The sequence below is a fragment of the Schistocerca piceifrons genome, chromosome 4, assembly GCF_021461385.2.
Source record: "Schistocerca piceifrons isolate TAMUIC-IGC-003096 chromosome 4, iqSchPice1.1, whole genome shotgun sequence".
In the NCBI taxonomy this organism is placed as follows: domain Eukaryota; kingdom Metazoa; phylum Arthropoda; class Insecta; order Orthoptera; family Acrididae; genus Schistocerca; species Schistocerca piceifrons.
This window is the reverse complement of record NC_060141.1, coordinates 221,806,347-221,830,658: the sequence shown is the minus strand read 5'-3', so window position 1 is coordinate 221,830,658 and position 24,312 is coordinate 221,806,347. Positions and strand designations below refer to the sequence as shown.

The 24,312-nt window shown below is 40.0% G+C and overlaps 1 protein-coding gene across 1 annotated transcript in view; it reads right to left on the bottom strand.

Annotated features, from left to right (window-relative positions):
* The window catches only part of LOC124794887 (multicystatin), a 189,125-nt gene that overhangs the window by 80,443 nt on the left and 84,370 nt on the right, over nucleotides 1-24,312 (bottom strand). The window contains exons 8-9 of the mRNA XM_047258583.1: nucleotides 23,977-24,120; nucleotides 2-106 (exon numbers count right to left, since the gene is read on the bottom strand). Coding sequence (XP_047114539.1) covers nucleotides 2-106; nucleotides 23,977-24,120 — 249 coding nt within the window. The remainder of the gene's footprint in view (nucleotide 1; nucleotides 107-23,976; nucleotides 24,121-24,312) is intronic.

Below are 24,312 nucleotides of genomic sequence, written 5' to 3'. Positions count from 1 at the left end.
CCGATCCTTCTCTCAGACTGCACTCCGAAGCAGGTTTATTGCTTCCTTTGTCACAACTGCTCTCACCAACTTCAAGCTGTAAATGGTACAAGACTCCAGCAACCACCTGAAACAAATTACTTCTAAGCAAACCAGAACAAAATGCAACAACAAATATTATAGTCCACATATTTTAATTATCCCCTTGAAACTCATCTACCTGCAATTGGGGATTACATTTCCTTCAGGAAAAGACACAAACTGTTATATTCTCTAAGTTTTGTGGCATGCTTACTTGTAAAGATGTGGGAAATAACAAACTGTCCACATCTTTACCTGTGACCAGCAAATCAGTGAACTGCACTGTAAAAATCACTTCTTACTTAAAGAAATTTTCTTAATACTTGGTAGATTCATTTCACCTATAGGACATCTTTGTACAGTCTACTGCACACAAAACTCAAGAGATTCTATTGTAATTGCAGCACTGTTATACTGCTCATCAAACACACACATTTTCATCCTATTTTTTATGGTATTTTTGTTCTTTTTTTGTCTGCATTACCTACATAAGGTAAGAACCATGGACCTTGCATTGGTGGGGAGGCCTGCGTGCCTCAGCGATACAGACAGCCGTACCGTAGGTGCAACCACAACGGAGGGGTATCTGTTGAGAGGCCTGACAAATGTGTGGTTCCTGAAGAGGGGCAGCAGCCTTTCCAGTAGTTGCAGGGGCAACAGTCTGGATGATTGACTGATCTGGCCTTGTAACACTAACCAAAACGGCCTTGCTGTGCTGGTACTGCGAACGGCTGAAAGCAAGGGGAAACTACAGCCGTAATTTATCCCGAGGGCATGCAGCTTTACTGTATGGGTAAATGAAGATGGCGTCCTCTTGGGTAAAATATTCCGGAGGTAAAATAGTCCCCTATTCGGATCTCCGGACAGGGACTACTCAGGAGGATATTGTTATCAGGAAAAATAAAACTGGCATTCTACGGATCAGAGCGTGGAATTTCAGATCCCTTAACCGGGCAGGTAGATTAGAAAATTTAAAAAGGGAAATGGATAGGTTAAAGTTAGATATAGTGGGAATTAGTTAAGTTCGGTGGCAGGAGGAACAAGACTTTTGGTCAGGTGAATACAGGGTTATAAACACAAAATCAAATAGGGGTAATGCAGGAGTAGGTTTAATAATGAATAAAAAAATAGGTGTGCGGGTAAGCTACTACAAGCAGCATAGTGAACACATTATTGTGGCCAAGATAGACACGAAGACCACGCCTACTACAGTAGTACAAGTTTATATGCGAACTAGCTCTGCAGATGATGAAGAAATTGAAGAAATGTATGATGAGATAAAAGAAATTATTCAGGTAGTGAAGGGAGACGAAAATTTAATAGTCATTGGTGACTGGAATTCGAGAGTAGGAAAAGAGAGAGAAGGAAACATAGTAGGTGAATATGGATTGGGGCTAAGAAATGAAAGAGGCAGCCTCCTGGCAGAGTTTTGCACAGAGAATAACTTAATCATAGCTAACACTTGGTTCAAGAATCATGAAAGAAGGTTGTATACATGGAAGAATCCTGGAGATACTAGAAGGTATCAGATAGATTATATAATGGTAAGACAGAGATTTAGGAACCAGGTTTTAAATTGTAAGAGATTCCCAGGGGCAGATGTGGACTCTGACCACAATCTATTGGTTATGAACTGTAGATTAAAACTGAAGAAACTGTAAAAAGGTGGGAATTTAAGGAGATAGGACCTGGATAAACTGAAAGAACCAGAGGTTGTACAGAGTTTCAGGGAGAGCATAAGGGAACAATTGACAGGAATGGGGGAAAGAAATACAGTAGAAGAAGGATGGGTAGCTTTGAGGGGTGAAGTAGTGAAGGCAGCAGAGGATCAAGTAGGTAAAAATATGAGGGCTAGTAGAAATCCTTGGGTAACAGAAGAAATATTGAATTTAATTGATGAAAGGAGAAAATATAAAAATGCAGTAAATGAAGCACGCAAAAAGGAATATAAACGTCTCAAAAATGAGATCGATAGGAAGTGCAAAATGGCTAAGCAGGGATGGCTAGAGGACAAATGTAAGGATGTAGAGGCTTATCTCACTACGGGTAAGATAGATACTGCCTACAGGAAAATTAAAGAGACATTTGGAGAAAAGAGAACCACTTGCATGAATATGAAGAGCTCAGATGGAAACCCAGTTCAAAGCAAAGAAGGGAAAGCAGAAAGGTGGAAGGAGTATATAGAGGGTCTATACAAAGGCGATGTACTTGAGGACAATATGATGGAAATGGAAGAGGATGTAGATGAAGATGAAATGGGAGATACAATACTGCGTGAAGAGTTTGACAGAGCACTGAAAGACCTGAGTCGAAACAAGGCCCCCGGAGTAGACAACATTCCATTAGAACTACTGACGGCCTTGGAAGAATCAGTCCTGACAAAACTCTACCATCTGGTGAACAAGATGTATGAGACAGGCGAAATACCCTCAGACTTCAAGAAGAATATAATAATTCCAATCCCAAAGAAAGCAGGTGCTCACAAATGTGAAAATTACCGAACAATCAGTTTAATACATCACAGCTGCAAAATACCTGCAAAATACCAACACCAGTTCTTAACAGAAGAATGGAAAAACAGGTAGAAGCCAACCTCGGGGAAGATCAGTTTGGATTCTGTAGAAATATTGGAACACGTGAGGCAATACTGACCTTACGACTTATTTTAGAAGCTAGATTAAGGAAAGGCAAACCTACATTTCTAGCATTTGTAGACTTAGATAAAAGCTTTTGACAATGTTGACTGGAATACTCTCTTTCAAATTCTAAAGGTGGCAGGGGTAAAATACAGGGAGCGAAAGGCTATTTACAGTTTGTACAGAAACCAGATGGCAGTTAAGAGAGTCGAGGGGCACGAAAGGGAAGCAGTGGTTGGGAAGGGAGTGAGACAGGGTTGTAGCCTCTCCCCAATGTTATTCATTCTGTATATTGAGCAAGCAGTAAAGGAAACAAAAGAAAAATTTGGAGTATGTATTAAAATCCATGGAGAAGAAATAAAAACTTTGAGGTTCGCCGCTGACATTGTAATTCTGTCAGAGATAGCAAAGGACTTGGAAGAACAGCTGAACGGAATGGACAGTGTCTTGAACGGAGGATATAAGATGAATATCAACAAAAGCAAAATGAGGTTAATGGAATGTAGTCTAATTAAATCGGGTGATGCTGCGGGAATTATAGTACGAAATGAGACGCTTAAAGCAGTAAAGGAGTTTTGCTATTTGGCACGCAAAATAACTGATGATGGTCGAAGTAGAGAGGATACAAAATGTAGACTGGCAATGGCAAGGAAAGCGTTTCTGACAAAGAGAAATCTGTTAACATTGAGTATAGATTTAAGTGTGAGGAAGTCGTTTCTGAAAGTATTTGTATGGAGTGTAGCCATGTATGGAAGTGAAACATGGACGATAACTAGTTTGTACAAGAAGAGAATAGAAGCTTTCGAAATGTGGTGCTACAGAAGAATGCTGAATATTAGATGGGTAGATCATATAACTAATGATGAAGTATTGAATAGGATTGGGAAGAAGAGAAGTTTGTGGCACAACCTGACTAGAAGAAGGGATCGGTTGGCAGGACATGTTCTGAGGCATCAAGGGATCACCAATTTAGTGTTGGAGGGCAGGGTGGAAGGTAAAAATCGTAGAGGGAGACCAAGAGATGAATACACTAAGCAGATTCAGAAGGATGTAGGTTGCAGTAAGTACTGGGAGATGAAGAAGCTTGCACAGGATAGAGTAGCGTGGAGAGCTGCATCAAACCAGTCTCAGGACTGAAGACCACCATAACAACAACAACAACAACACCTTCACCGAGGAGTCAAGCAGTATATTGCTCCCTCCTACGTATATCTAGCGAAGAGACCATGAGGATAAAATCATAGAGATTAGACCCACAAAGAGGCATACCGACAATCTTTCTTTCCACGAACAATAGGAGACTGGAACAGAAGGGAGGGCCGATAGAGCTACTCAAAGTACCCTCTGCCACACACCGTCAGGACAGTGTTTGCTGCAAAATGAAATTATTCCGTAACAAAATAATATAGATTACAGAAAATAAAAGGAAAATAGTGTGGTATATCATGAAATAAGAAAATGGAAAAGGCAGACAAGTATAACAACAAACAAATCAAAGTTGGGGGTTGGAAAGCCTCAGAAATTGGCAATTTTTGTAAATGACTATTTCTCTGGTATTGCAGAGAAGTTGCATCAGAATCTTTCTGAAACACGTGTAGCACCCACAATGACTTATGCAGCAATTATAATGATGATGATGATGATTCCTGCTGTGTCGTCTGAACAAGACACAGCCAGGGGAAAAGCACCACAGGTCCAAAGATGCGAGCTTGTGCCAGTGACAGACACTCGCCAGCAGTTTCAGGAGTGGCACGCGTGGTGCTGAGGATGAAGATATCTACTTCACCTCGGCCAATTGCCGGCCCAAGACAGTCCCCCAATGACCGGACGACAATGGCAGAAGCCTACTCGTAAGACAGAAGAGCAGCTCTCGCCCACTTGGTTACCGATCACCGTCCAGGGCTGATTTATACAGGGAAAGTCGTTTAGTGGATTCTTAGAAGTGAACTGGCAGTAGTTGTACATTACATTTGCTATGTCCTGTGAAGTTTACCTACAAATATTCGCACTTGGCTATTGAGGGCCGCTTTTTGATTACATTACATTCAGTGTTGCAGACTTCATTATACAGCAAGTCTCAAAAATATGTAAACCTTTTAAACTCATTTGTGTGACTTAGTTACTAATTTGTTGGAGTGTTGTAGAGCCTTTGTTCTCCTATCTTGTTAACTGGCCCTGGGCATAGCTGTGTAATAGTGGCAAGCAGAAATTGCCTCAGCAGCGTATTGCCCCAGAAGCCATTTCATAAACTCACAAACTCGGTATACCGTAACACCAGTGGCATTTCTGTCCACAGCAGTAGCAACAAGGGTTTACGAAACTGGTGACAAGGGTTTACAAAAATTACCACAATAGAGCTTGAAGACAGAAAGACAAGGCAGAAATTAAAAAGATAAAAGATCAGCAGGTATAAATGAGGTTCCACTCCGTATTCTGAAAGACTGCATAGACAGCATATAATCTGTAGTAATAAACATAATGAACGAGTCTTTCAGTTCAAATATTTTTCCAGAATATCTACAGCATACATTGTTTGTGTCCCTACTAAAGGAAGCCAAAGTGGAAAGTACTGAAAATTACAGGCCAGTTTCACTGGTGTCTTCATTCTCAAAACTAATTGACTACATCATTTTAGATGTACTAAACAGTAACATGAATAAATATAAAATAAAACAATCGAAAATCCAGGGTGGAATGTAAGAATCATGAAAAGAATAGTTGCTACTCACCATATAGTGGATATGCTGAGTTGCAGACAGGCACAACAAAAACACTGTCTGGCTGAAGATTTGGCCAACAAGGCCTTCATGGAAATAGACAAAATAGACAAAACACACACACACACACACACACACACACACACACACACACACACACACACACACACACACCAGTGTCTGGCTGCTGAGCCAGACTGTGAGCAGCAGCACAGGATGGGAGACACAATCAAGTGGTGCAGGTAAGGAGGAGGCGGGGGCAGGGAGAGGGAGGGACAGCAGGATAGCGATGGGGCACGGTATGGTGCTGCTTGTGGGAGTGTGTATGGATGAGGTGGAGAGAGGATAAGGAAGCTGGTGCAGTTGGGTGGTTAGACGGATGGCAGAGAGGGGAAGGGGAGATAGCAGAAGAGGAGAGAAGTAAAACGACTGTGGGTGTATTGGTAGAATAGAGGGCTGTATAGTGCTGGAATTGGAGCGGGGAAGGGGCTAGATGGGTAAGGACACTGACTAACAAAGGATGAAGACAGGAAGGTTACAAGAATGTAGGATATATTTTATGGAGGGTCCCAACCTGCCCAATTCAGGAAAGCTGGTGTTGACAGGAATGATCCAAATGGCACAGGCTGTGAAGCTGTTACTGAATGAAGAATGTCATGTTGCTCAGCATGCACAGCAAGGGGATGGTCCAGCTCTTTCTTGGCCACACAGTTTGTTAAGGGCCATTCATGCAGATAGACAGCTTGTTGGTTGAAATGGCCATGTAGGATGCAGCACACTGGTTGTAGCTTAGCTTTTAGATAAAATGACTGCTTTCACAGGTATCCCAGCCTTTGACAAGACAGGAGCACAGGATGGGAGAGACAACCAGGTGGTGAAGCTCTTGACAGGGATGATTGTGTTATTCTTAGACTTTTGACACTGTCGGCCATAAAATACTACCAAACAAACCAAGAGTGCTAGATGTAAGAGGAATAATGAACAACTGATGCCAATCTTACCTGGAAAATAGTGTGCAAAAGACAAAGGATGTACACACATATGATGATGATAACACAGTTTTGGTAAAACAATTGTCAGACAAGAAATATACAAACATATGCATCCTTCAGACTTTTGTATTTGGGAGTTCTGTTCTTAATATACACTGATCAGCCAGAACATTATGACTAATGACATACTATCGATACAAACCCATCCAGGTGATAGCAGCATCAGCTGGCGAGGAACGAGTCCTAGCCAGACACACACATGGCGCATGTAGTATCAATGAGCGTGCTGTCCGCATGTAGAATGGGGAAAGCACACGATCTATCTGAGTTAGACTGACAGCAGACTGTAATGGCCCAGAGACTTGGCATGAGGATTTCAGAAAATGCATGACTTGCCATGGTTTCAAGAAGTGCTGTGGTGAATATCTTCAACAGGTGGCAAAACCAGGGTGAACCATTTCCCAACATCCTGGTGTTGGGCAGCACATCTCATTTCCGATGTTGGATGTCATAGTCTGGGTGGACTGGTAAGGCAGTGGAGGTGGCAGAACTAGCATTAGACTTTAATGCTGGGCAGAGTACAAATGTGTCTGAACACACAGTGTACTGACCACTCCTAAAAAAATGGGCCACCGCAGCCAGCAGCCCATGCATGTGCCGAAGTCGACACCATGACATCAGCAACTACAACTAAATGGACACGGGACCATTACCACTGGACATTGGAGCAGTGGAAGATCATTGTATGGTCTGATTAATCCAAATATGCTCTTCACCATGCCAATGGGAAGGCACAAATCTGTCAGCTTCCACAGGAACAGCTCCTTGACACTGCTCCTTGGGACAGGGATAAGCTGGCAGCACCTCCATTATGCTGTGGGGAACATTCATTTCCATATCCATGGGTCCAGTGGAGTTCATCCAAGGTGCCTTGTTGGCCAAGGTGTATTGTACACTGGTTGCAGACCGTGTACACCCTTTCAAGCAGTCATATTTCCTGTCAGCTGTGGCATTTTTCAACAGGATAATGCACTGTGTTACAATGCCAGGAGTGTGATGGAGTGGTTTGGGGAACACAGTGGTGAGTCCAATTGATGTGCTAGCCCCCTCAGCTCACCAGATCTGAAGCTGACTTAACACATCTGGGACATGACAAATTGATGTCAGAGCTCATCACCACCCTCCCTGTAATTTACAGGAATTGTGTGACTTGAGTGTGTAGATGTGGTATCTACTTACTCCAGCGACCTACCAACGCCTCATTGTTTCCATGCCAAAATGACTCACTGCTATTATCCATACCAAAGGAGGACATACTTGCCATTAGGTAGGTGGTCATAACGTTCTGGCTGATTACTGTATATCAACAACTTTTGACGTAATATTAGACATGGAAGAAAAGATATCTTCAATTATGACAGCACCATCATAGTCTCTGTACCAATGCTCTCATTAGAGAACGCAAATGAAACCCTCAAGGGTGTTTATGACTGGGCAATTAATATAAGATAAACACACAAATGTACTGGAAAACAGAACGTCATCAGCTTATTATGCTCTTAGAGTTTTTATCATCAGTGTGTAACTGCCAATGTCTTGTGGTGACATACTATTCCTTCATATGCTCAGTTCTCAGCTGCAAGTTTCTTTCTAGTGACTGAGGGCACAAAACACAGACAATTTTTGAGCTGCAGAAAAGTGCCCTGAGGATAGTAACTATAAGTAGTAGTCAGGCTCATTGTACAGAGTTATTTTTAAAAAAATGGGCATGCCTACAGCATCAGGTGAGTGCATCTGCTAATATGTGGTGCATATTTGGGAAAACATTCCACGGTAAGTATTTCACTAATAGTTCTAAACAACCGCCAGTCTGGGCTTCAATTTACCAAGGAGAAACAAACAAAAAACTCAAAAAGCATATTCTATCAGAGAATAAAATTGTATAATACATTGCCCAAAGAAATTAAAGAGGTTACTAAAATACATCTGATCAAAACGCTACTAAAACATTCTTACAAAAATTATTCATATTACACAGTTAAAGATTACTTGGAGGTTATTAATAAAAGGCAATAGCTACAATATCCAATTGTATTTCAATACATGACCCCAGTCTTACAAACAGTCATGTGTGAAGATGTAAAGTGCAAGATAGTAATGACTTGTCATTTTCCTGGGTTTGTCCCTTACTCATCATGGAGGGGATGCTGACTCCAAATGGACAGAGGGAAGGAGAGGAAGCCATATATGGAATACAGTTCAATGTTTTTGGTCCTGGAGCCAGTTTTCCAAACTGCCTGGAGTTAGTGCAAGAGGCATAGTAGCATCTTCATGGCTCTGAAGACTGTTTTTAGTTATTATTCTTATGGCACTCTTCTGCACCTGAAAAACTGTGTCAGTGTTCTGTGCCCTGTCTTCAGCAATTGTCCTCAGTGTGTGTAGCGATGAAGAGTATAACTATGGTTTTTATTATAAAACATCTGAAGCAAAACTGCCTGTAACAGAAAGAACATTGTATAACAGGAACCAACTGAATGAATCAGTGCAGCTATCAAGACAGTGTCCTGTCCTATCCTCATAGAGCATACTTATGTATTTTGTGTGTATCTATGTTTTGATCTCATTATTTTCATTGTATTGTCTTGACAATTCCTACTTCATTGTAATATGATCCTTGGTTGAATAAAAATAAACAAATAAATACATAAATGAAATTTCACATTTATTTGACTTGATTTATTAGGGGCATATAATTGTCAGAGCTTGCTGATTCTCTTTGCAACACTGAAAGTGCCGTCTTGTGTGTAAGTAAACACATCTAAAGAGAAGATGGCAGAAAGAAGTAAGAAAGTTGTTGATACATAGGGGTTTATATTTTACTTTGCTTGTAAGAAAAAAATTTACAACTACATTTTGTACATATATCTATTAAATTATTGAGTAGATAAACATATTTCACATGATCAATTGTCTAACATATTTCACTGGACAATGCGTCAATTACAAAGTGTACAACTTTGCTTCAACCGTTTGCCGATAGGGGGCGACAACGGTAAGTAGCAGTTGAAAGAAACAGATCACAGACGTCGGACAGTTAGCTAGGACCCCTGTCAACAGAACCTCATTGAAACATTAGTCAATTTGTGTCTGCATCACAAAGTTGTTCTTGATTGAAAATGTCAGTTTGCTGGCCTAATTCTCATCATTTTCAGGAGGTGTTACTGTTTTCTTTCAATATGAAGAAAACAGCAGTTGAGTCTCATCAAATGCTCTCAAGTACATAAGGTAAGGATGCTATTAGTGGCCGGCCGGAGTGTCCGAGCGGTTCTAGGCGCTACAGTCTGGAACTGTGTGATCGCTACGGTCGCAGGTTCAAATCCTGCCTCGGGCATGGATGTGTGTGATGTCCTTAGGTTAGTTAGGTTTAAGTAGTTCTAAGTTCTAGGGGACTGATGACCACAGCAGTTGAGTCCCATAGGGCTCAGAGCCATTTGAACCATTTTGCTATTAGTGAAAGAACATGTAGTGAGTGGTTTCAAGGCTTCAAGAACGGTGATTTTAACGTCGTAGACAGACATAGTGGTGGAAGAGAGAATGTTTTTGAAGATGCAGAACTGGAGACATTGCAGAGTGAATACTCACATCAAACTCAAGAAGAATTGGCACAATTAGTGGGAGTGACACAGCAAGCCATTTCAAAACGTCTCAAGGCTGATTCAGAAAGAAGGAACTTGGGTCCTGTGTGAGCTGAAACCAAGAGATGGTGAACGGCATTTGTGTGTTTGTGAACAGTTGCTTCAGAAGCAAAAACAGAAGGGATTTCTGCATTGCATTGTGACTGGGGATGAAAAATGGGTTACTTACAATAACCCTAAACACAAAAAATCATGGGGATATCCTGGCCATGCTTCCACGTCGACAGCCAGGCTGAATATTCATGACTCCATGATCATGCTCTCCATTTGGTGGGACCAGCTTGGCGTCGTGTACTATGAGGTGTTGAAACCAAGTGAAACAATCACAGGTTCTCATTACTGAAAGCAATTAATGCGTTTGAGCAGAGCATTAAAAGACAAACGGCCACAATACAGTGAGAGGCACGATAAAGTGATTTTGCAGCACGACAATGGCTGATCCCACATTGCTAAAGAGGTCAAAACGTACTTGGAAACGTTAAAATGGGAAGTCCTACCTCACCTGCCGTATTCTCCAGATATTGCTCCCTCTGACTATCACCTGTTTAGATGAATGGCACACTTCTAATCTCGTGAAGAAGTCACAAATTCGATCAATTTGTGGATCGCTTCAAAAGATGAACAATTTTTTCGACATGGGATTCATACACTTCCCGGAAGATGAGAGAAAGTAGTGGCCAGCAATGGAAAATACTTTGAATGATACATGTGTAACCAATTTGTCTCATTAAAAGCTCAAATGTTGGGGAAAAAATGGCAGAAGCAAAGTTGTACACCTTTTATATGTACAGTATACGGTACAATGGTTGTCAAATGATGTAATATTGTTTAGGGTAAACATTATACTTGAAAACAATTCAAGTTATTTATAATTTGATTGTTGTTACAATGCAATCTTTAATAAAATTTCTCATAAGAAGACTAAATTTAGTGTAATTTGTCCATATTACAGGATCTTTCTCTCAGAAAAGTGACCCTTGCAATGCACACGTGATACTGAAGCTACTAGAATTACCTGTCAGATGATTCAGGTGAAACAGAGAACACAGACAGCTATGCACAAGAGCCACATTAGGTTAGTGCCAGGTATGTTGAAGAATTAACCAGACATGACAGAAGTTGAACGTGGTGGTGGTCATGGTGGTGGTTATTGTGGTGGTTATTGTGGTGGTGGTGATAGTTATGAAGTAAAAATGTAAATCTTAGCACACAATATCAGCTTACAGAGAAACTAAAACTGAGACACACCACTGCCCTATTACTTCTTTAGATGCAGCATACAATTCAGCAAGAAATTACTGGTGTTACCCCTGAAGAGTGTGTCACGTGGTACATACCAGATGAATTACATGACCTTATTACTGAATCTTCAAATAAATATGCCCTTCAGAAAAACACAGTGTCACTCAGTACTACAACTTATGATGAAGTAACAATTTTATTTGGCCTTCATTTAGCAAACGGTGCTACAAAAACTGCCACATTTGAGAATACACTGTCCCACAAAAAGTGAAACAGCCAGAAGGCATGGCCAGATAGCACTGTAACTCCATACACATACACACCATTGGTGGGTATGTAAATGAGTAGGACTGCAATCCCATGACACAAACAGCTACCAGAGTGCGTTAGCATTGTTCATTTTTAGCACTGTTATCGGGCCTAATAGGTTATACTAGAGGCATAAACAGAGTCAGGTGTTGAGTGATCATTGTAAAGGTTCCAGAGATGCCTTTCTTTAATCAGGGTGTATACGCGGACAAGGAAAAAAAAATCCTGGATTTCTCCCAGATTCCCCAGTTAAAAACACACTTCCCCCCAGGTGAAAACACAGTTTTTCCCTGTTAATTGACAGTACATTTTCTCTAGGAATTGTATAACTTATCAATCCTTTGAATGGTTATGGTTTTATACATGTGCATAGAATTTCCCACCCCTTTAGAAAACTAAACTCAGGGGGAAAAAAAACATGTTTTGGAAAGATCTTTGATGTGCAGCAACATGTGCATTGCATATTTTCATATTACGAAAGTGTAAATTCGCATTCCACCAAACACTGCATGTTACTTTCTGAAGCACTGAAATTGAGATTGAGATGGGCCCTTGTAAGCCAGTCGTAGGTCATGTCACATGATCTCGCCAGCCGATGACAGCGGATATTCAGAGCTTAAGGCTCATGATGTAGTCAGCCAATAGCAACATCACTGTTAAATAGTGCAAACACACAACCAGGAAAAACTAATGGTATAAATTAACGCACATAGTGTTGCTACAAGAAAAACAAAGCTTTCACATATAATATTGGTCCCTAAGGTTAATACGCTGCAAGAGAAGTTAAGCTTTCACATATAATGTTGGTCTTTTATGCGCATATTACACTTTAAGATATATCACACCTGTGCCAGTAAAATTTTTAATAACTACATAAATGTCTGATCTTCTGGGCTCAAAATTCTTCTAAGTGACTCGTCATCAAAGAGTTGATTTTTAAATGAGAGTCAAACGCTCTGTGATTTAAGAAATTCATCGTACATTCTCGCACATAATTCAACTTCCACAAAAGGAAATTTACTTTGAAAGCAACGCTTTTCGAACCACCATTCGCAATATTTTCCTGCGACCTGTTAGAAATAGGTTCATTTAAGCAGTTGCCAGAGAGCTACAGATAACAGGTGTCACTGTGCTTGCACAGCTACGTAGGAGGCCTGTATGTTCGTATGCATAAAACATTAAAAGATCTTACATTATGTCATTAACGAAACAAGACATCGAAGGATGCTCCAAGAGCATCGGAATATTGTGACCCATACTAAAATGTCCACATTCGTATGTCCCGATTCCCAATGAAGTAGGCCTCGACCTGATATTAAGCTTTTAAATTGTAGGTTACGGGATGTAAATTTTCTTGGGAGTACCAGTACTGTGTTATCTCATGTTTGGCTCTTTATTATGACATAATGCCATACGTGCTAGAAGATGAAAGTGTGCACTTGAAATGCAGCAAACAGTTGAAACTAGACAATAGTGTGGAATTAAACACTTAGCTTCAAATATATTGACTGCCTCAGCGGAAAAGATTAATAAAAGAAAATTTCTTTAGCAAACCGACAAAACTAACTTCATTGTACTGCAAGGCAATTAATGCTCGACCGTCAGAAAACTGGAAATAAAATAAAATCTGAAACTATTAACATATTTTTGTATTCTGTAATTATGTGAATGTGTTTTAATTCGCTTGATAGCTCCCGGCCACAGAAATCTGTTTTGTTTTCATTTGACATGAGAGCATTAAACGGAGAGGAAACAGCAAAATCACTAAATGTAAACACGTGTCATGTGGAGACTACCCACTTCCCGACTATAACTCAGACTGCTCTGTGCATCAGCCTCTGCTTTACGATATTTCCGAACTAGGCCAATACTAGATAGCGGTCCCCCCCTCCCCCTTCCTCCCTCGAGCGTTTGAGGTAGGATGCCAAAAATTTGAAAAAAATCGACTTTTCAAAAATATGTTCAGGCATTACTCAACTGTGCATGTGCATGATCCTGCTTGTAACTGCTAAAACAAATCTAATGTAAACAGTTGTGACGTCATGCTCATCGGAGGCAATTTGTTGTTTTGAAGCATTGCATAGTCTTCCTAAAGCCTTTGACACATTTTGCTGTAGGCAGACGCTTGTATGAGCACTGTGTTTTGTTGTATATGGCGCATTTCCTTTGCAATTTAAGTTTTATTTTCGTTTCTTCTCTAGCTCATGTTTTATTGCTGTAGTATTATTCTGCAGTAGTGGGATACAGTAATATCCTTTGTTAGAATATCGGTTCTTACCAGTCAAAATTACAAAAATTTAACTGAAAATGAAAGCAATGAAAAATTCCCGTAATTCTAAAAAATTCCCGTGTTTTTCCCGGTTCTCTCCCGGATCAAAAAATTCCCGGGTTTTTCCTGGATCTCCCAGTTGTCCCGGGTCGTATACACCCTGTTAATAGAAACAGCCAATACCAAGAATATTTTCAAATCTTGTATAAGTGAACATTACCTCAGCTGTTGCACTAAAAGAATTTTATATGATTTTGTATATGATGTATTATATTTCAGGCTAAAATTTATAAAAAGAAATTCGTGTGCCTCAGTTGCATTTTTGTGAGTGTGTGTGTATTGTTGACAAAGGCCACTGGCTGAAAGCTTTAATTGTGAAAATCTTTTTGTTGTGCCTATCTGTGACAGCATCTCTGCTATATGGCGAGTGACAACTTTCCTTCTCTTAGTATTCTTACATTCCATCCTGGATTATCCATTGTTTAACAAGAATTAATTTGTTACAATTGATACATATTATATTAACTCTCTATGTACAATTAAAATTACTCTTCATTTAGAAATATTTGAAATTACAAAATATCTGGCATACTTAAAATTAATATTATTAATTGCACAATACTGGGAGCTATAAGAAATGATAATGCTGAATACAGGTTAAGACCAAAGAGAGAGCTATACTGGAAAAATGAAAAACTAACTGATGTAATGAGGAAGAGAAGATTACAGCTTTTGGGCATATATTTAGAATGGGTCAACAACAGACTAACCAAGCAGATATTCATATTACTCAACACCTACAAATCCAAGACCGCATGGTTCACAGAGACTGAAAAGATAATGGAAAACACTGGAATTACAATAGACACAATAGAAAACAGAACACATTTCAGAAAGGCAGTTCAAAAGGAAGAATTTCAGGACAGAAAGAAAACAGCTCGATGAAAGTTTACTCAAGAAGAAAGGGGACAACGCTCTAAAAGGATGAAAGAAATTTGGAAACCAAGGAAATCTAATACAATGACCAGTAGCCAAAGTTGATTCATCGTAGCCTCCAAATGAGTTATTCGAAAGAAGAAGAAAAATTGCACAATCTAATGCTAATTATTAAATTTATTTCTGGATTCATTTACAAGGTAATGATATAAGTTGGTGATGATTCTTCTTTTGCTGAGAAAGTCTGCAAACTATTTTGAATATTATTAGAACTGCAGATTGAGTAAGAGTAGTGTGCATGCCTCTGATGGAATCTGAAGTGTTTTTATGTTTGGCAATAACAATGTAAATTTCTGTTATATGGAAATGGAGATTGTGACATCAGTGTGATTTAGAAGAATGTGGCATAATAAAAAACAGGTGCAATCAGAAATCATGCAAAAGGCTTACTTAAAATTTATCTAGTCACCTGGAAACCACAAATTAAAAAAAAATTTCAGTCTGAAGAATCTAGCCCTTGACATGACAAACTGCAGCCAAAAATGAGAAAATGATTATAGGTAAATAAGTTCTTTATTGATCTTATGCCTCTTGATACTTTTGAAACAAATCAGTTTTTGTGAAGAGACTAAAACTTTACTGCTGATTTGTGGGAGTGTAACATTACAGAGTACTTGTGTGAGGCACAATTATTAGCAAACACCGTGGGGCATCATTTTGAGCCCCCATTTGCCAACTGGTCAAACTGTGCAATTTCCAGATCTTACATTCAGATTTGACAGTGGCCTAACATCCGCTTGCATGGAAATGTGAGGGCGGGTGTACTTCTCTTCAAGGTCAGCAGCATCTGACTATTGCAAGGGTGTATCACCATACTGTGCACCGAGCACACCGTATTTCCTTCACACTTGAGCCTGCCATTCCAGAACACGTAATGGACTCCCTGCAACATTATGTCATCCCACACCATTTGTTGGAGACTATCAGCAGCTGAACTGGTTAATTACCACACAATGAGTAGGCTGCCATTAAAACCAGAACCCAAATGTCCTTATTTAAAGTGGAGCCACAGGGAATATCAGACTGCTGATGGGTGGTGTTGCATTGTGTTTATCTAAGAATCGTGGGTCTTTACTAACCTGGACAACCATCACCAGTATGGCGATAAACTTGGGAGAGGTCCCATTCTTCCAATGTTTTGGAGGGACACAGCTGTGTTACTCCTGGTGTTATAGTGTGAGGAGTCATTAGGTCTTGGATAGTAGTGAGTGAGCCAACTCTGATAGCACAACAGTGCATCACAGATATACTGCATCCTCATGTATTATCTTTCATGTGACAGTATAATCCCCAGATCTGTCCCTGATACACATATGGGACCAACTCAAATTTCAACTCTGTCCGAATGCCAGTATCCAGGATTTAATGAACTGGTTAAAACAGTTGTGGGTTGGCTTGCATTAGGAGAGGATACAAACCCTGTATGACACTTACACCAAGCAAAACAGTGCAAGCATCCAGGCCAGAGGGCTGCAACAGCACACCGATAAGTGGGCTCATACTGCCAAGTTCTTTGTAAATTTGACTCAGTTTTGTAGTCACTATAATAACATAATGTACTCTCTCAACTTGTGAATTTTCATTGTTTCCTCCTCCCCTTCTGGGTGATTTACTTTTTTTGTCATTGTTGTTGTGGTCTTCAGTCCTGAGACTGGTTTGATGCAGCTCTCCATGCTACTCTATCCTTGGCAAGTTTCTTCATCTCCCAGTAGTTACTGAATCTGCTTAGTGTATTCATCTCTTGGTCTCCCTCTACGATTTTTACCCTCCACGCTGCCCTCCAATGCTAAATTTGTGATCCCTTGATCCTCAGAACATGTCCTACTAACCGGTCCCTTCTTTTTGTCAAGTTGTGCCACATACTCCTCTTCTCCCCAATTTTATTCAATACTTCATCATTAGTTATGTGATCTACCCATCTAATCTTCAGCATTCTTCTGTAGCACCACATTTCGAAAGCTTCTATTCTCTTCTTGCCCAAACTATTTATCGTCCATGTTTCTTTCACTTCCATACATGGCTACACTCCATACAAATACTTTCAGAAACGACTTCCTGACATTTAAATATATACTCGATGTTAACAAATTCCTCATCTTCAGAAACGCTTTCCTTGCCATTGCCAGTCCACATTTTATATCTTCTCTACTTCGACCATCATCAGTTATTTTGCTCCCCAAGTAGCTCCCCAAGTAGCAAAACTCCTTTACTACTTTAAGTGTCTCATTTCATAATCTAATTCCCTCAGCATCACCCGACTTAATTCGACTACATTCCACTATGCTCGTTTTGCTTTTGTTGATGTTCATCTTATATCCTCCTTTCAAGACACTGTCCATTCAGTTCAACTGCTCTTCCAAGTCCTTTGCTGTGTCTGATAGAATTACAATGTCATCGGCGAACCACAAAGTTTTTATTTCTTCTCCATGAATTTTAATACCTAATCCGAATTTTTCTTTTGTTTCCTTTACTGCTTGCTCAATATACAGATTGAATAACATTGGGGAGAGGCTACAACCCTGTCTCACTCCCTTCCAAACCACTGCTTCCCTTTCGTGCCCCTCGACTCTCTTAACTGCCATCTGGTTTCTGTACAAACTGTAAATAGCCTTTCGCTCCCTGTATTTTACCCCTGCCACCTTTAGAATTTGAAAGAGAGTATTCCAGTCAACATTGTCAAAAGCTTTCTCTAAGTCTACAAATGCTAGAAACGTAGGTTTGCCTTTCCTTAATCTATCTTCTAAGATAAGTCGTAAGGTCAGTATTGCCTCAGGTGTTCCAATATTTCTACGGAATCCAAACTGGGCTTCCCCAAGGTCGGCTTCTACTAGTTTTTCCATTCGTCTGTAAAGAATTCGCGCTAGTATTTTGCAGCTGTGACTTATTAAACTGTCAACACCTGCTTTCTTTGGGATTGGAATTATTACATTCTTCTTGAAGTCTGTCTCATACATCTTGCTGACCAGATGGTAGAGTTTGGTCAGGGCTGGCTCTCCCAAGGCCATCAGTAGATCCAATGGAATGTTGTTTTGACTCAGGTCTTTCAGTGCTCTGTCAAACTCTTCGCACAGTATTGTATCTCCCATTTCATCTTCATCTACATCCTCTTCCATTTCCATCATATTGTCCTCAAGTACATCGCCCTTGTATAGACCCTCTATATACTCCTTCCACCTTTCTGCTTTCCCTTCTTTGCTTAGAACTGGGTTTCCATCTGAGCTCTTCATATTCATGCAAGTGGTTCTCTTTTCTCCAAATGTCTCTTTAATTTTCCTGTACGCAGTATCTATCTTACCCCTCGTGAGATAAGCCTCTACATCCTTACATTTGTCCTCTAGCCATCCCTGCTTAGCCATTTTGCACTTCCTGTCGATCTCATTTTTGAGACGTCTGTATTCCTTTTTGCGTGCTTCATTTACTGCATTTCTATATTTTCTTCTTTCGTCAATTAAGTTCAATATTTCTTCTGTTACCCAAGGAGTTCTACTAGCCCTCGTCTTTTTACCTACTTGATCCTCTGCTGCCTTCACTACTTCATCCCTCAAAGCTACCCATTCTTCTTCTCCTGTACTTCTTGCCCCCATTCCTGTCAATTGTTGCCTTATGCTCTCCCTGAAACTCTGTACAAACTCTGGTTTAGTCAGTTTATCCAGGTTCCATCTCCTTAAATTCCCACCTTTTTGCAGTTTCTTCAGTTTTAATCTACAGTTCATCATAACCAATAGATTGTGGTCAGAGTCCACATCTGCCCCTGGGAATGTCTTACAATTTAAAACCTGGTTCCTAAATCTCTGTCTTACCATTATATAATCTATCTGATACCTTCTAGTATCTCCAGGATTCTTCCAAGTATACAACCTTCTTTCATGATTCTTGAATCAAGTGTTAGCTATGATTAAGTTATGCTCTGTGCAAAACTCTCCCAGGCGGCTGCCTCTTTCATTTCTTAGCCCCAATCCATATTCACCTACTACCTTTCCTTCTCTCCCTTTTCCTACTACCGAATTCCAGTCACCCATGACTTAAATTTTTGTCTCCCTTCACTACCTGAATAATTTCTTTTATCTCATCATACATTTCTTCAATTTCTTCATCATCTGCAGAGCTAGTTCGCATATAAACTTTTACTACTGTAGTAGGCGTGGGCTTCGTGTCTATCTTGGCCACAATAATGTGTTCACTACGCTGTTTGTAGTAGCTTACCAGCACACCTATTTTTTTATTCATTATTAAACCTACTCCTGCATTACCCCTCTTTGATTTTGTGTTTATAGCCCTGTATTCACCTGACCAAAAGTCTTGTTTCTCCCGCCACCGAACTTAACTACTATATCTAACTTTAATCTATTCATTTCCCTTTTTAAATTTTCTAATCTACCTACCCGGTTAAGGGAAATGACATTCCACTCTCCGATCCGTAGAACACCAGTTTTCTTTTCCCTGATAACGATGTCCTCTTGAGTAGTCGCCGCCCAGAGATCCGAATGGGGGACTATTTTACCTCCGGAATATTTTACCCAAGAGGACGCCATCATTTATCCATACAGTAAAGCTGCATGCCCTCGGGAAAAATTAAGGCCGTAATTTCCCCTTTCTTTCAGCCGTTCGCAGTACCAACACAGCAAGGCCGTTTTGGTTAATGTTGCAAGTCCAGGTCAGTCAATCATCCAGAATGTTGCCCCTGCAACTACTGAGAAGGCTGCTGCCCCTCTTCAGGAACCACATGTTTGTCTGGCCTCTCAACAGATACCCCTCCATTGTGGTTGCACCTATGGTACGGCTATCTGTATCGCTGAGGCACGCAAGCCTCCCCACCAACAGCAAGGTCCATGGTTTGTCAGGCAGTGTATATTGGAATAATATTATGCATTTCCAGAAAGTAAGTGTACTCGATTTTCATACACTTTTGTTGGAAAGAGTGTATTTGAAAAAAGAAATTGCAGGATATTGTTGATACACTTGCTGACTATTTTTCTATATAATTGCCGCCCCATTCAATGCATGTGGTGAACCATGGCACAAGCTTCTTTATGCCCTACTCAAAAGAGTCTCACAATATCGTTGAGCATTGATAGTCTCCCCTGAGGCAGAAATCCGACCAAAATGACGCCTTTTCAGTTCCAAAACATGGAGGCCATGATTTTTTTTGCCCAAAATTGGGTTTTGAATTTTTTGACAGTTGTGGAATTGGTGTAATACCACTGTGATGACTTTTTTGTCTCAGGCATGTAATGAGCCACCCAAATTCCATCTCCAATCACAAAGAGCTCAGAAAATAATCACTTCTCAACTCATATTGCTCAAGATACTCATGAGCAGTACTGACCTGATTTTTCTTGTGCTGTTCTGTCAGCTGTTTTGGAGCCCATCCTGCACACACTTTCCAGTACTTCAGCATTCCTTCAAGAGTCTTATATAAGAAAGTTTTGGAAACATCACAAAAATATCATACACTGTCAATTCGCAGTCTTCACAAACAGTTTCCTTTATCTTTTGCACCAACTCATCAGTCGAAATGGAAGGCCTTCCATTCCTCTATTCATCATTACATCTGTTCTGCTTCCACTAAATTTCCTACATGACTTAAGCACACTTATTTTGTTCATAAGACCTTTGCCATAAACCGTTTTGATTTGTGAAAAAATTTTGGTATACATTGTTCTTTCTACGAGAACAAAGAAGATCTCAGCACATGGTTTGCATCTGGCAGGATTTATTACCAAAATCTTTCGTGCAACCATGTACTACTGTGTTCCTGAAATACTCAACCTGGTCAGGGGATCTCCTGTACCACTCAGTGGTGAGAACCCCCAAAAAGAAAAAACACAGCCCGCTATGGTCACCATACACTTACTTTCTGAAAACGCCTTGTACGTGTAGCACACATATGTTTCAAACAAGGTTTTTTCTCCCCCACCTGAGATGTAATTTACACTTGGTAAACAGTTCGGAATGACCAGTCATTTGTCAAGACAGGTGTTTCAATATCAAACCAACATACAATTCAGTTATGAAAATGAGCTTACTGTTCCATTTGGGAAGCTAATTTTACATTGTCGTAAAAGATTCCATTTCATGGAGTACTAGATGTGAGCAATACGCAAAAAGAAAACTTCATCCTTGGGGAATTAAGGCTGGTTCTGTGTCACCCAAACAAGACACAGCCAGGGCAAAAGCACCACAGGCGCGAAGATTTAAGCTGATGCCAATGCCATGGAGTCTCACCACTTGTGCGAGTCCCATCAACACCACTGGCGAGGCTGACGATGAAGATATTGACTTTGTCTCAGCCAATTGCCACCCCAGTACAATCTGCCAATGACTGGACGACAATGGACAGAAGCCAACTCAGAAGATAGAAGAGCAGCTCTTGCCCAATTGGTTACAGATCATTGTCCAGGGCTGACTTACACAACTGAACGTTTTTAGTGAACTATTAGAAGTTAATAGACAGTTGTGGTAAATTGCATTTGGTATGTACTGTGAAGTTTACCTACAATTATTTGCACTTAGCCATTGAGGGCCTATTTTGTGCTATATGCAGCTTTGCAGACTTCATTATTCAACAAGTCACAGAGATAACTAAACCTTTTTATCTCATTTATGTGACTTTGTTACTAATTTGTTGGAGTGTTATAGAACCTTTGTTCTCCTATCCTGTTACCTGACACTGGGATAGCTGTGTAATAGTAACAGGGAGAAATTATCTTGATGATGTAATGCACCAGAAGGCTTTTCACGAACTCATAAACTTGGTATACCATAACAACAATGGCAACTTGGCCTCCACAGCAGTAGCTACGAGGCCTTTACAAAACTGCTGACAGGGGTTTAGAAAATGGAAAAATGGTGCTAACTTATTTCCTATCATATCGAAGCAATACTATTGAAATAAATCACACACATCTTGCCAGGTGTGTCATTCTACTTCTCTGTAAAAGACTATCTTCTTCGGGCTATGAAGTATACTTTGATGATTATTTTTCATTAATGGCTTTGTTGCATACACTGAAAATTGAGAAAAAATAGCCACCAGGTATCATGAGGAGGAACTGCTTTAAGCATATTCCAGTTATATGTATTTGGAAAAGAATACAAAATGAAACCAAGGGACCAATGAAGAAGTCTGGATTACGATTATATAAAATGGCTTGGCAATAAAGGCTCAATGCTGACCTCCAGCTGTGTAGGGATAGGGAACTAGCGTTGTGTGCGTAGATGATACAAGAAAAATGCAAAATATTCTGAAATCCTAAGCCTTGAAAATGCCAAATTTATAACCAAAATGCAATAATTTTCAATTTTTTATTGCAAACTGCACTGTAAAACTCAAAATTCTTTAGATGTTAAGAATAACTGCATTCATTAAGCAACATGAAAGAATTAAACTAAGTTGTACTTGTGACATTTTTTCCACAAGAAACCTTCAGGTCCCATGGAGACACTGAATTGTTAAGCAGCACTCCAGTCAGAATACACTGCCTACAGTACATTGAGTACCTTTTATGATGTTAAAAAGAGACTGTTGATAAAATAGGCCTAGAGTAATTTGTGTTAATTCATTTTCTGTGTCTGAAGGGAACAAGACTGGAAAAATCCTTACTGTGTTGGTACAAGTGTAATAGCAACAATGGACTGTCATAACACAGTAATTAGTTGGTACAGACACTTCCAGTGAGATGAAACAAATATGAATGATGAATTATGAAGTAGCAGACTATCTCTCTGAGGACCCCAAAGTAGAGGCTCTGGTGCTCAAATATTAGCTTATCACAATCAAGGCAATAGCGCAAAAAGTGAGAAATCAGTCCTGGGTTAGTTTTCAAAATCTAATATCCTTAATATCTTGCAAGGCATTTCGAACTTGTGCGAGGGTCAATGCCCACTACATTTCTTGGGCTCTCACATCCATTCTTGAAATCGCTATGAATCACAATCCATAGCAGCAAAGCAAGCAGTGGAAATATGTGGACCTACCACTGCAGAAAAAGTATTGTACCCAACTAATATCAGGCAAGGTGATGTTGTTTACATTAATAACTAAAATCATTGTCAATTCTACTGTGGTGCTCAACATGATCAATAGTGTTTTCTGTCCGCCTGGCAAGGCAAAATGAGAAGCCCTAGCAATTCAACGAATTAGAAAAAAGTGGCAACCTGAAGATGTTCTAAGAACATAATAGGTTGTACCACAATAAATGTTTAATGCTCCAGCTGAGCTGGTTTTCATTAATTATTAAAACTAATCACTTTAGTCTTCCAGCCCACAGCTTTTAAGCTGCAATCTCCCTCTAATTCTATAACATGACTTGGAATTTTATGCAAAACCTTCCAGTATTTCCTTCAAATGTTCTGCCGCTACTGCACCTGAGGCACCGAGTGAGCTGCCACAGTAGCCATCTTACTGGGCTTGCAGTTGGGAGGATAGCAGTTCAAAACCCAATCCAGCCATCCAGGTTAAGGTTTCCCACGACTTCCCTAAATCACTCTAAGCAAATGCCAGGATGATTCCTTTGAGACAGCACAAACAATATTCTTCACCCTTCTTGCTTAATCCAAGTCTGTGTTCTGTCTCTAAGGAATGCATTGTCTACTGGACATTACACTCTGAACTTTCTTCCTTTGCAGCTGAGGCATGAGGTCCATAAAAACATTCAATTATGCCTAAGTTTACAACATAAGGAAAAGATAGATTGTTGCTTACCATAAAGATGTGCCTGTCTGTAAGTTAATGTATCATCTTTACATTAAGTAGAAATCTATGCTTTACTTGTTGACATTCCAACTTCGAGTTTCCTTTGCTTGATTATGCCTAAGTAAGCATGTTTTCGATGTTCCAATTCAGTTAGAATGTGGAGTCTTGTCCTACAGGAGAAGTTATACTGTAAAAATAGTCAACCAGTGTTTATGCTATACCACACTGTGAAGCAATTAGAAAACCATTTAGCAGTCAGGCAGTTACGGTACTCTTACTCTTCCTTCCAGTGAATTAAAATTTGAATCTCAGCTACGACACTGTGATGCCTGCAGCACAATGAATGTAATGACAAATGTTCTCACCTGCTTCTTTGCACTCAGAATCTGAACTAGTGTCTGCTTGTATGCTGAATTTGATGTCTTGTCAATTTCGGTGAGGGCAAAGTCTGCAGCTTTTTTGACACCTTCTTCATTGACATCTGCATCTGCAAGGCCTCCTGGAATCGTCTAGAGAATAATTAACATTCAGTTAGGAACATAAATAGATCACTACAAATGATGATACTGTGACTTACCAAACGAGAAAGTGATGGTAGATAGACACAATAAAAAACACACAAACACACACACAAATTTCAAGCTTTCGCAACCCAAGGGGGAAAAAGGGACAGGTATACAGTAGCGCGCATGCACGCACGC